We start from the raw sequence: 12,858 nt of genomic DNA on the forward strand, positions 1-12,858 counted from the left end.
TATTATAAAAGGAATATTTGAAAAAGTAAAATTTAAAACGTAGCCGTTAAAATATATTAATATTCTTATTTTCGAAATTAATATTAAATAGTTATTAATAGCTTATTTAATAATATTTACCCTTTTATTTTACCCTTTAATTTTAGGCTTTTAATGGGGATATTTTATGTTAAAATTTTTTATTATTATATATTTTAACGAAGGTATATAATTAAATAATATATTTATTATTTTATTATTAAGTTTTTTTAATAATTTATATATATTAATAACGTTAATATTATTAATGTTTAATTAAAATATATCTTTTATAATTTAAAAGCGGTTTTATTACGTTATATATTTATTCCTTTTTTTTATGTATATAATAATTTAAGGTTTTATTAAAATATTATATTAGTAGTTTATTAAAATATAAGTATTATATTTAGAATAATTATTAATATAATAATTATTATTAATATTTATTTAAGGTTTTTATATTAATATTATATTTACTTTGTTTTTTAATGTTATTTTAAGTTATTTTAAGGTGTTTTTGCTGGTAGCGTTTAAAAGGTTATTTAGGTTTTGAAGTTTAGTTTAAAATTTGTATATGTATTTTTTATATTGTAATTTTATCGGGTAATGTTTTTATAATGGCTATGGATATTTTGGGAAAAAAGGAGGAGGAGTTTATAATTTATGGCGTATGGATTTTGGTTTTTATTATTTTTTTTTATAAAAGTGCTTAGTGTAATTGTAGGTTTTATATTACCGGGGGTAACGGATTTTATTAAGGTTAATTTTTACCTTTTATTTTTATTTTTATTATTTTTATTGCTTTTTTTTATTTTTTTTTCTTATCTTTTATTTTTTTAAATAGGTTTTTGGATAAGTATTTAAGTAGGTTTTAATATCGATTTAAAATTTTTTTTAAATTATTTATTTAACCTTACGTTGGGATATAAATTGGTAGCGTTAATAGTAAGGTTTTTAATATTTTTAAAAAAATATATTATATAATATAATTTAAATTTAACTATATAAATTATGTTTAGTTTTTTTTATATTTAAAAGATTAATTTATTATTGCGTTAAATTGGTTTAATTAGGTATTTTAGGTAATTTAATAGGTATAAATTATAATAATTAGCGTAGTTTTTAAAGTGTTAATATAATTATTAATAGTTTTTATTTATTTTAAATTTATAGTATACGTAGTGTGAAATTCTTATGTAGTTTTAAGATAAATAAAAGTTTTAATATTTTTTATACATTAAAGGTAAGGCTTTTTTTTCGATTAAGTAGAAGTATAAGTTAATTTTAAAAAAATTAAAAAATTTATTAAGTTTTTTTAAAAAAAAACGATTTAATTATTAATAATAATTTAAAGATTAATTTTTTAATATAAAGGTTAAATATTAATAGATTTATAATTTATTTATGTATATATTTTATTATTAATAATTTAAATAATATTTATATATTTACCGGTATAAGTTTAAATAGTTACGGGAATTTTAAAAATTACGTAATTATATTATTTTGTAGGTATATTTATGGCTATTGCATTAAAGGTTAAAATAATTTTATTTTTATTTTATAATAAGCGGTTTTTAATTTTTACGTTTTTAAGGCGGATAATAAAATTTATAATAATATAATAAACGTTTGAAATATTTATTAATATTATTTTTAATATAATAATTATAATAAATTTAAAAATGAAATTTATTTATTTTTTAGTTTATTTTATATTATTTTTGGTAATTTTAATTAGTAGGTATAGGTTTTTTCGTTAATAAAAGGTTTTTATTTTATTGGTAATATTTGATTTATTATTTCTTTTATTATTAACGCTGTTTTTATTAATTGCTATTAAAACGTACGAGCGTTTAATATTAATATTAACGATATTTTTTTTGGTTAAAAATACGTTAGTGTTGGTTAAATTAGTATTAAAGTTATTAAAAAGATTTTATAAGGTTTCCTTTATAAATAAAGCGGTATTAAAGTATATTAAAAAATATTTAATAATTTCCCGCGTAAAAAACTTTTTATTGTTGTTTTCGTAAAAGGTTATTATATTATTTAATAAGCGTATTACGTTTTTTAATATTTTTTACCATATGTTTTATTTGCGTTATATTTTTATTAAAATGGAAAATAAAAAGTTAATAATTATAGATTTATTAAGTTAATTATATACGAAAATTTATATTTTAATAATTTTAATAAATTTTATTAGTATAATTTTTAAGGCTTTTCTTAAATTTAATTAAATTAAAAAAATTTATGCGTTTTTTTTTAAAAAAGCTACGTAGGCGTAAATAGTATTTTTCTAACTTAAGGTTTATTATCGATAATTTGTTAAAATGTAAAATTATTTTTATAAAATGTTTAAAGGTTATTAGGTTTTGGGGCAAACTGCGGGGTTATATTAGGGACTTAATAAGTTCTGGAATTTAGGTATTTTTATAGCAGGTATTAAAGAAAATCGTATAGATTAACGTTAAATATTAATAGTTGTTGCTAAGAAAAATAATATTTAAGGGAAGGTGGCTCTCGGGAATGTGGGATTAGGACTGGACAATTACCCGACGTACGGTAGGATTGCGGGGTGTTGGGGTAAGGCAGAGCCAGGCAGGGCCAGGCAAGCAAGCCGACCCGACCTTTTCTTATTATAGTAGGATGATCTTCATCAGTTAATGGGGCCTCCTCTGACCCCTGGTAGCTGAGCTCGAAGCTAGACCTGCGAGCTTTGACATTGTGTGGCTTTGCGCAGGGGCGAATAGTCAGTCCTATGAAGCAGGTGTCTAAGTACTGCTTATAGCGATTTAAATATTGAGAATATGAGAATTGGCAGGGGGTTAAAGATGCGTCCCGTCCAGTCGCAATAACATTATACTATGGAGAACATTACCTATGTTAATATCATGAACTCTACGAAGTACGATGAAATATGAAGGCCAAGGCTTGGTGGCATTGAATCAATATTAACCAAGACTTAGAGATAAGATGAAGTATTTGAATGACTCGAAACTATACTCCTATAATCTATTAGTTATCAACTAAGTCTATAAGGTACCAAGGACTCATCGCACTTCAAGGCTTGTCCTTTGGCTAATAATTTATGAACTTGACATAAACAGTAGAAATTAATAGCAAAGGCCCTTGAAATAAGTCCTAGAATTATCCATGGATGTAACTATGTAGATTATGTGGCTTGACCTAGGAATAATCGTGGCGGTGACTATAGTGTTTAGCCGCACTAGCCACGGTCCAGATAAAATGCAACCCTAACCAGACTTCATCCACTTATCGTCCCGTCTTACTTCACGGCCTACACAATATATGAAACCAAATATCCGACATTAGTTACAGTCTATGAGCTCTGAAAGTTCCGATAGTGGGTTTAACCCTCGAACGATTAATAACCACGGAGAAGAACAATGGAATAATGTACATGATTATTGAATATCCGATGTCGACAGATCGCAGGGCCGTTGTCAGACGTATGAGCACGTCCGCAGTTAGTGAAACGGACTCCTAGCCGCGATTACACCCCAAGCTAGGTCGAATACGGCGTTATATTCTTATGGTCTGACCTGGATATGCGCCTCCATATGGAATTTGCACATAGCTAATAGTGCATAGACGGCCGGGTTATCTCAGCTTCCCGGTATCCAAGTAGTTGTATCCGTCAGAATGCTCTGGCTAAACTGGGACTGCTCTGGCCAGCTCCGTTCACGGAAGAGTGGCCTCCACGGTAGCGACCTGTCTGCTATACTCGTTGGGCTTGTGCCTTGAACTCATCCGCCGGTCATCTTTCACTCCAACTCCCCCTGTTTTGTTAATTCATACCGAGGATAAACTAGAAAGTCCCCCTTTTAGCGAGCATGTGAGTCTTTACGTGCGATATAAGCTTTCGCCTCGAATACTAGAGCTCGTCAGCACATTGAGTTTAGACGAGGTATTTGTGGATATAGCCGACGATTAAGCTAGCAAAGGAACGAGGAGACATACCCTGTCTTTCCATCTTTGCCGCAGTGCACTCTCCTCGCCGATGCTCTGCTCCGGAACTACCATCATCACCGCAGCATGCGCAGAATTGATGATCCGACATATCATACTTACTATACTCTACGTCGTCAAAATCAGGGGTTGGGAGCCTTGGAATCTTGGGAGCTTTTGGTGGGACTGGCATCAGATGCCTATCTTTATGGTTGGCTCGATGTCCACTCTCATTGGAGGCCTCTCTGTTCTTAAAAGTCGCTGATGACATAGTGCGACTGCTCGTGTGATGGGAATGATCATATGGGATATTTGAGGCGATTGCATCTTGATCCCGATAAGCATTCCGAGATACCTTTTTATGGCCCCGTCGGCTCTCCGAAGAAACGGAATGAGTGCGGCGTGATGATTCAGTGTCCAACCGCGAATATTCATGATTACGACGCTGTTTTCAATCAGTATGCGCCCAATGTTCCAGCATCGAATTGACTGCTCATCTTACAATAATCGCCGATTGATGGTGCTGGCTTCCATCAGTAGAATCACGATCGCGCTTGTGCGATATCCCCTCATATCCGTCACTTAGGGGCCGATAGTCGTATGGTTGGGAATACCCAGACCAAGACTTTCGGTGGGAAGATGGAGAACTCTGCGGCGCCATATCATCTATCACTTGTCAGATTATGAGGATCACACCCTGAGCAGCATCCATGGTCGATTCCTACATGAATTCCAGGCAGCCCTTTGGTCACGTGGAAAACCAGCAAAGTCGCCCATGGTGCAGAAAGCTGTCTGGGAACTTTGGTGGCGAGTCGTTGTTGAATTATGGCAACTATCTGGGATGCTAATCAATAAGAGGTACGTCGACGGTACTCTGTGCGACTGAACTAACACGGTCTAGTGATTATAGTACCGTTAAGTTGTTTGGAATAGGGTTTTCCGTCTCGTTTTAGATTGGACGCGATGAATTTTATACTCTATGGCCCCTTTTTGATGACGATTGGTAAACTGGTTATGAAAGAGGGGAGGAATGAAGAGGAGGGTAGAGGAGCAAGTGGGCATTTATGTAGACATGTCGAGGCAGTACGGCACACTCACCCCTGGTCCCCTTCGTTATGGTCCAATCAGGTTCGACCAGGTCCGGTTGGGGGGTCTACTTACAACCAATCAGGTATTGCAGTACAACTACCACGCATCTTGTTACGCATTTCTGTCACCTTACGTACCCGACCGACAACTTGCAATCATCCGTATAGAGACTATTCGATTCAACTCACTACCTAGAGTTAAAACACACCCAAATATTCATGCGCACCTGAAGGGCGGCTCCTGCTGATCAAGTCCTACACCTCACGTGCTATACTACTAGGCAGCGGGTTATGGCTAGCCTAGGTTGCCTTATACAAGGCTTCCTTTTTTCCTATTCAGAGGACCATAGACTTGAGGACCCGGCCCTAAGCCCTACGAGTCCTAAAGGTATCACACTCTTGTCGCCCAAATTCGTACCCGATGGTTCGTATTCTCGTATGCCTTCATCACGCATCAATTTTGCTTCCCGTTACCAACATGTCACGACCCCTTCTATTTGTACCTTCGTCGCACTCATTTTTCCATGTGTGCGGTTCGTACCTCAAAATTTTGTCATTATCCACTGCACAAGCTATAACTGGCCTTGAAATTCTACTATCGAGGCATCTCTCAATGATGGTCAACTTGGATATATTTTCTTACAACGCTTGCCACTCCATCGTCCGGTGTACCTCAATGGATTTATGCATTAGACAAACTTCAAATTGCGACTTTACCAACTGGCTGTCCAGTCGTGGCACTACTGCATTGTCGATAAGTCTGATGTCGTGCAGCAGATATATCCGAACCTAGCACTACGTGCTGCCTCTACCCAAGTCGAGGGTTTGAACGATGAAACATGTAATACTTGACACGTCGTGTGCCTATCCCGATAAGGCCGCTTGCATTCACGTTCGGTACCTTTCCGATTCGTTTTTGCCGTGATAATGCATACATTCCGTCTCTGTGGGGTTGAGAGACGTTGGACGGTAATGGCAATCCTATACCCAAATCTTGCTCAGCAGTACCAGCAGAGGTTCCCTTGAAGATGAGAGGGCTTGGGAATGTAACTAGGTAGGTAAATCAAAAGGTAAGCTTGTGCTTTCCTACGTCAAACCCCACGTCAAACCCCACGTCATGTATGGAAGTACCAAATTTATCATACTTACTGACGCATAACGCAAACCACTCATACAGCCTGATATGTTGTTCGCCCCTTGTCTTCCAATGAGAACGTAAACTTAGATCCGGCATAGCTTTCATATTCTTCCCACCGAAAAAACGTGGAACGATCTAGACTACGTACCGAGAATGACGGAGCTCCATGACACAACTGCGTATGACGATACTCAATCTGAGCATCGGTACGATTCGATAAACCCACAACTAGGTTGTTGGTTATCAAAGCCCAAAGTATGGCCTAAGAAAGCCAAGCGTCGTGCAGAACACCATGTTTTCGCTTCATTCTCTACCGGTAGCATGCGCTGTATGTAAGACATTGCTAGGTGTAAGTTATCTTGTTCTTATTCCTACCACTTTTGTTGGGTTGGATGGGCCCTAAGCAAACAATGCTTGCCTCAAGCTCAGGGATCCTAACAGTTGTTTTGATATGAATGAGATCGAGTTACCACATGGCTTACGCTGCAAGATCGCATGGCCTGTTGTAATATGTTACTACTTGGCTGTGGTGTGTTACTCGGCTTTCAGCGACACAATAACGCCCAACGCCCACCGCCCACCGCCCCACGCAATTTTGGGGGATCGGGGAGCCTTTCTCATTTGAGCCGCATTTCCTAGTGTTGCTCGAGCCTACAATTTACAACCAACCAATTGTGAACTATTTGATTCGCGAGTATTTTGTTTGGCTCTGGTTGGTGGCACAGATGTATAATGGTAACGGCTCTATGCTTCTCGTGAAACTTTCCGTGAGCGCTAGGAGCTTCATTGGCCCAATCTGGTTCATCGCGGCTCTTTTTCCTTCACCCGCTCTGGGCTTGGCACAGCATCTTCCCACCGCTCACCTCATCCGTTACCACGCACAGACAGTCCCGACTGCCAGAGCGACCCCCACGAAGGGAGACCTAATTCCCGGCACTCGGGAAATCCGTATATTCCGCTCGGCGAAGCTCAGTCTTGGTTATTCTCTTTCCCGCAGGCTACTTATTGTATCTGATAGTCGTACGAAAGCCTGGCGTAGTGCCGCCTAGCAACATAAGAAGACTGGAACATGTCGTATCGGAGTCCTATATTGGTCTGTTTATTTGACTTCTCACCCCTTCGTACAACTCGAAGGATGTATCTCGCCTTTTCTCCCTAGTGAATATCCGCTTAGGTTTTGAGACTTTAGTATGCTTCACACGGGTGATCTTGGACCCGGATACAATGTCCTAGGCCATCTCTTGGTCTTGCAATGGTTTTAGACAGCAACCAGGATGAACTAAGAAGTTATTAATGGCTTTGGGTTGTTGGGGGCTCCTGTATATAGTGGATGGCCGGTTTCGAAAGCATACCAATAAATTGTATAGTTCATCAGAAGTTGGGTCACCTCGTTGTCGGGTGTCCTGTACCTAAGTACCTAACTTGAGCACATATAGATAATTCTTACAACTGACTCTTCTGCCCGAAATGGCGCAGTGATTGAGGTGTAGCTGTGGGACTCACTTGCAAGGGCGGTTTAAGTACTTGTGCTTGAGAACCACAACAGTAGCTGTTGCTATAAGACTACGCACCTATTTATTTGGGATTACACAATTTTAATATTCTTTTATTTTCAGTTGTTTTAGACTCTTTTATTTTTCTGTTTTGCATTGCTGGCAGCGTCTCAAATACTAGATACAAACTGGGCACATTGCTAGTACCATACCAGCTATCCTACCTAGACTCCTTCGTAACCTAGTCCTTTATAAATCATGATGTCAAAATGTAAATCTAACTAAAAGGGGATGAGAGCTATATGGTAAGATGCCAATGAGAGGTAGAGAATGCCGCAAGGGACGGTGAGAAATCAGCATAAAAATGAACCAATAGATAACCCAACTACAACAAGCACTTCTTGGATATGGAGTTCACCGAAAAGATCGTTGGAATCATTATGGGTGCCTAAAGTAACTAAAGGCAGGTGTTAATGTCTAAAAGTGTCGATTATTATGAGTAGGTAGGTAGCTATGGAACACTGGTCACGCTATGTCTGGCCCCCGGGTAGGTGGTGAAAATCATTTTTGGAAAGAGCACTTGGTTTCTAGGTAGAATAGGTAGTTAACTAGGACTTCTTTAAACCAAGAATAAGAGGTGAAGGACTAAAAGCTGGAAAAGGACGTCTGATGTAAGTGGACATGCTGACAAATATTACAGCACCTACCTATGTAATCCGTACTATGTACATATGCCGGTGCTCATGTGGATACCTGAGCCCGCCACACTGTATTGTACCAGCCACAATACACCGATACCTAGGTACCTAGGATATGGCTGAAGCTTGGGAAGTTAGGTAGGTACCTAGGTTAGGTACCTAGCCAATTGAATCATGTCCCTTCGAATGCTACCTTCTTCGCGCTACGTTTCTCTTTCAACTTTGCGCGACGACAACTACCGCCTTTACCAGATTCCGTCGCGATAGCAACCTAACCATCAATACAATCCCAAACTTAGCTCGAAAAACTAAGGAACACACGTCTTATTTTCTTCTTTCAAATAACCATCTTTCAACTCGGCAGCCATGGGAAAGAAGAAGCGCGGTCACCCCGATGTTGAGGAGCTCCTCTCCCGAGCTTGGTGTTATTATTGTATGCTCTTCTAGCTCTAGTTTCGCCCCTATCAAGAAATTGCTAACAATTCTGCTAGGCGAGAGAGATTTTGAAGATCTCAAATTGTTGATATCTCACCAAAAAGCCAAACATTTCAAGTGTGATCGCTGTGGCCGACGGTTGAATACGGCTGGAGGTAAAGAATTTTCTACCCGCTCGATGCTTGCCCGATGCTTGCCCGATGCGCTACGATGGCTAACTTTTATGTATTAAAGGGCTGTCGGTTCATATGAATCAGGTTCACAAAGAATCGCTATCATCAGTCGAGAATGCATTGCCTAATCGACAAGGTCTCGATGTCGAGATCTTCGGTATGGAAGGTATCCCGGAAGACATTGTTCAACAGCACAACCAGCGAATTATCCAGAACTTCTACCAAGCCCAAGCTGATCGATACGCCGCAACGGGAAATCCCCCACCTGGCCAGAATGGGAACGGCCCGGTCAAAAAACTCAAGGTTGAGACGCCAGACGAGATCAAGAAGCGGTTAGCAGAGCATCGTGCGAGAGTTGCCGCTCAGAAAACGGCTATTGGTGGAGGTAACGCAGGTCATACTCCCCGAGAGAGCAGGCCCGACGGCCAAAGCCCTGCGCAAAGCGCGTCCCCCGGCGCATTTGTATGTGCTCCAATGTTGCTAGTTCAATCCTCAGCAAACCTATGCTAACTAAAACGAATAGAATTCACCCTTCCCTCCTCCTGGCGGTCAATATCCGGCATTCCCCGCACAGTCCGTTCCTGGTTATTCACCCCCTCCGCAATATCCCGGCGCATATCCTCCACCGAACCTACCGTCGCGGCCCGGAAGCAACCTTCCCGCGCCTCATGGTTTACCCCCTCGCCCTGGACAGCCAGGCTGGCAAGGAAGTGCTTCCACTATTGATGAACTGGTGTCGGGTGCTGCGCAGGAAGGCGATGAGATCGACCAACTGATCAGGATGGCCGAAGCTAGGATCAAGCCTCCGAAGAAACCCGAGACCCCAATAGCTGCGGAGCCAGCTGAGGGAGCAGAGAAGAAGTCAAAGAAGGAGAAGGACAAGAACGTTAAGATGGTATATGACGATGAACTTAGCCCGGAGGAGCGGATGGCACAGATGCCGAGATATGCATTTGCTGTCGAAGCCGGAGCTTAGGATAATAGGGGGAAGTGACTTGTATGATACGAAACGGCATGCCTTACGGATGGTATCTACGTGCCAAGGTTTATGAGCTAACAGCGCAGAACAGGCCGCTCGGCCGAGACTGTAGAACAGGTTTTACTAGGTATTAAGTAAATTGCAAAAAGATAAAACATTTAAATTTTAACTATGTGCCACACAATTGATATGTGTTATTTAGAAACACTTGAATTAAAAAACCTTACTATTTATTTATAACATTAATTCTTATAAAAAAAAGGTCAATATAATAACGCTTCGTAAACTTAAAGCAAACACTATGTCTTCCTTCATATATATTCCTCATCAAGCGTATGAGCAACAACCGTTTTTTAGATGGCTGGTATATCTTCGTCGCGTAGAGGAACGACTAACGCTGGGTCTTACGCTTTTCACGTAGAAGAGCGCGGACGTTGTAATGGACGAAAGAAAAAGGATAGTGTGTATCTGCTGTTACTCCTTCTACCTACCTAGCCTAGAGTTATGGTATGAATCTTTACGTTACCAAGAGAAAAATAGGGGGGGACTAGTTTGTGGACAGGATGAGAGTTATATTTGAAGTTGTGCTTCATAACAACTACGAAGAAATGTTTCTCTTAAAAATACTTGAATGACTCTCCTACCTTGGGATATATTTTGCTACCATACGATATAATATATTTTCGTAAAGTGATACCCAAGGGAAGCCGCCCTCACATGTAACGTCATCCCCATCAGGCCTCATCTCATCCCTTACCGCCCGCAACCAGGCCGTTCAACCTAATGCCCGATACCAGCAAACACGCTCATAACATCCGAGCTACCGTCTTCCCAGCCGATGACAGTAGCCTGCCTGCTGATCCTCCACGGGTTCTCTCCCTCCTGCTCGAGCTCCGGGAGTCGCACGAGCTCGATATTATATCGGCCCTAATATTCGTCCTGCTGTTAGCTGCTGGGTCTTAGGTATTTCGAGCCAGACTGAAATAAATATACGAATGCAATATTAATGCAAGACCAGGTACTCACCCCATTGTGCATAAGCGGCTTTCCTCTCGCCGCGCGGCGGAACATATGTCCATTGACCTGAGCAACGACGCTAGCCTTAACCGGCCTGCTGACGCCCTTGGCTGGCTGCGGCAGCTCGATGACTTCGTTCCTGTGGCGTCGGTGTTGATTAATTCTCGATTTCTAAATATATATAAAGTCTCCGATATTATGAACTATGACATGCAAGGGGACGTCCTACGTACGTGACTACGTGCTGCGTCGAATCGAAAGCCGCCATCATCGGCTCGAGGCTCTTAGCCCATGCCTCGTTGGTCGTCTCTGTCGGCTCCCCGCCGAACATGGACGTGTAGTCGATGACGACGTCTGGGGCGTAGACGTCATTGATGAGGCCGTCGGTTGAACGTAGGTCCAGGTTCAAGGTCTTATTAGAAATCGTTAGGACATTGCTTTCTTAGCTATTACTAAATAGGGTAGCATTAGGTAGGGGCTGTAAGCACTTACAAGGCGAGCTACTGTCTCGTGGATGTTTTGCTTATCTAGCAAGAAGGTCTGGATGTCGTATTGAGCGGCCATTGTTACGAGTTTTATTTGTTTTTCTAGTTGGTGATATATTCCTGCGTTTGCGCCTGTGACTTAATCATTACAAGATGCTTGTCATTGTTTAAGACGGATAGATATCGTTATTTATACTAATTATGCTCTACAAAAATTAACTACTTGCAAGATATCGCTATAAAACCTGTATCGGTTAGACCACATTGTCGAGCTCCTCACAGAGTGCAACTATCACCAACTTTCCCGGCCTCAACATTAACACCGTAGGTATCGGCAGGATTATTCAACCGCTATCCGCAGATATCCTTGCAGATCCGCTAACTCCGGATGGGGACCGGGGACGGTGCAACTCGGCCCATTGATTACGGAATAGAGACAGGCCCTTCATTCTGATTGGTTGCCCTAATGGTGGATTCAGGAAGGATTACACGATGGGACAAACGATCGTGATCCACGCCATGAACTAATCAGATGACCCGCCGTTGTTGGCGGATATCTGCCTGACGTCCTCGCGTACAGTACTGTTATATAAGACGACAGCGATATGATGTATTACTTCCATCTTATTTCCCAACTCGCTTGCTCCTTGTCTTCAAGAACCCCACGTAGAACCCCATCATGTCTTCAGCAACTACCCAATCCGGCTCAATCCTGCTGCTCGGCGGCACGGGAAAGGTTGGGAGCCGCATCGCGCCGCTGCTCCACGCCGCCGGGGTCCCCTTCCTGGTTGCGTCGCGATCCGGGAGTGCCCCGGACGGCTACACGGGCGTCAAGTTCGACTGGGACGACGAATCGACGTGGGAGCCCATCTTCTCGACTCCCATCTCGGCCATCCACCTCGTTGCGCCTCGCGCAGAAGCCCAGGATACCATCAAGAAATTCGTGGACCTCGCACTCTCCAAGGGCGTCCCGCGCTTCATACTGCTAAGCGCCAGCATAATCGGCGAGGGAGGACCGCTAGTAGGCAAGGTACACACGTACCTGCGGGAGCTTGGCGAGGCGGGTAAGATCGAGTGGGGTGTGCTGCGCCCGACTTGGTTCCAAGGTAAACATCGCCGTCTTCACTTACACCCCCCCCCTATCGTCTTTTTAGACAAGAACCATACATAGGTACCTAACCACCGCACGCAGAAAACTTCCTATCAGAGCACCACCTCTCGGCCCTCAAGAAGGAGAACAAGATATACTCCTCCACCGGACCCGGCCGCAACCCCCGCGCGTTTAGGGATTTCGTCGAGGCGAACAAGGCGACCTGGGCGCAGAGCTAGAAGTTGGCGGGGTTGGTGCTGGGGATG

The 12,858-nt window shown here is 41.3% G+C and overlaps 5 protein-coding genes across 5 annotated transcripts; 3 read left to right on the forward strand and 2 right to left on the reverse strand.

The window, feature by feature from the left end:
• Nucleotides 1-3,946: 3,946 nt before the first annotated feature.
• Nucleotides 3,947-4,773, reverse strand: F4813DRAFT_391843 (uncharacterized protein; the record flags this gene model as incomplete). The annotated part of the gene is made up of 3 exons (XM_049247216.1): nt 3,947-4,441; nt 4,499-4,662; nt 4,722-4,773. The coding sequence occupies 3 exons, from the start codon at nt 4,771-4,773 to the stop codon at nt 3,947-3,949; spliced, it is 711 nt and encodes a 236-aa protein (XP_049097382.1).
• Nucleotides 4,774-6,317: 1,544 nt separating this feature from the next.
• On the forward strand, nt 6,318-7,650 carry F4813DRAFT_367841 (uncharacterized protein). The gene is made up of 2 exons (XM_049244226.1): nt 6,318-6,571; nt 6,713-7,650. Exon 2 carries the CDS (start codon nt 6,948-6,950, stop codon nt 7,269-7,271), a length of 324 nt encoding a protein of 107 aa, XP_049097383.1. The 5' UTR covers nt 6,318-6,571; nt 6,713-6,947; the 3' UTR covers nt 7,272-7,650.
• Nucleotides 7,651-8,622: 972 nt separating this feature from the next.
• F4813DRAFT_367842 (uncharacterized protein) lies at nt 8,623-10,169 on the forward strand. The gene is made up of 4 exons (XM_049244227.1): nt 8,623-8,846; nt 8,905-9,003; nt 9,083-9,483; nt 9,545-10,169. Exons 1-4 carry the CDS (start codon nt 8,780-8,782, stop codon nt 9,995-9,997), a joined length of 1,020 nt encoding a protein of 339 aa, XP_049097384.1. The 5' UTR covers nt 8,623-8,779; the 3' UTR covers nt 9,998-10,169.
• Nucleotides 10,170-10,173: 4 nt separating this feature from the next.
• On the reverse strand, nt 10,174-11,655 carry F4813DRAFT_367844 (SnoaL-like domain-containing protein). Its single transcript, XM_049244228.1, has 4 exons — nt 11,510-11,655; nt 11,251-11,429; nt 11,027-11,156; nt 10,174-10,927 (listed from the first exon to the last, which is right to left on the reverse strand). The coding sequence occupies exons 1-4, from the start codon at nt 11,579-11,581 to the stop codon at nt 10,781-10,783; spliced, it is 528 nt and encodes a 175-aa protein (XP_049097385.1). The 5' UTR covers nt 11,582-11,655; the 3' UTR covers nt 10,174-10,780.
• F4813DRAFT_181681 (NADH(P)-binding-domain-containing protein) lies at nt 11,475-12,858 on the forward strand. Its single transcript, XM_049239323.1, has 2 exons — nt 11,475-12,608; nt 12,695-12,858. The coding sequence occupies exons 1-2, from the start codon at nt 12,182-12,184 to the stop codon at nt 12,829-12,831; spliced, it is 564 nt and encodes a 187-aa protein (XP_049097386.1). The 5' UTR covers nt 11,475-12,181; the 3' UTR covers nt 12,832-12,858.

The sequence above is a fragment of the Daldinia decipiens genome (genome assembly GCF_022478715.1).
Source record: "Daldinia decipiens strain CBS 113046 unplaced genomic scaffold F4813scaffold_30, whole genome shotgun sequence".
In the NCBI taxonomy this organism is placed as follows: domain Eukaryota; kingdom Fungi; phylum Ascomycota; class Sordariomycetes; order Xylariales; family Hypoxylaceae; genus Daldinia; species Daldinia decipiens.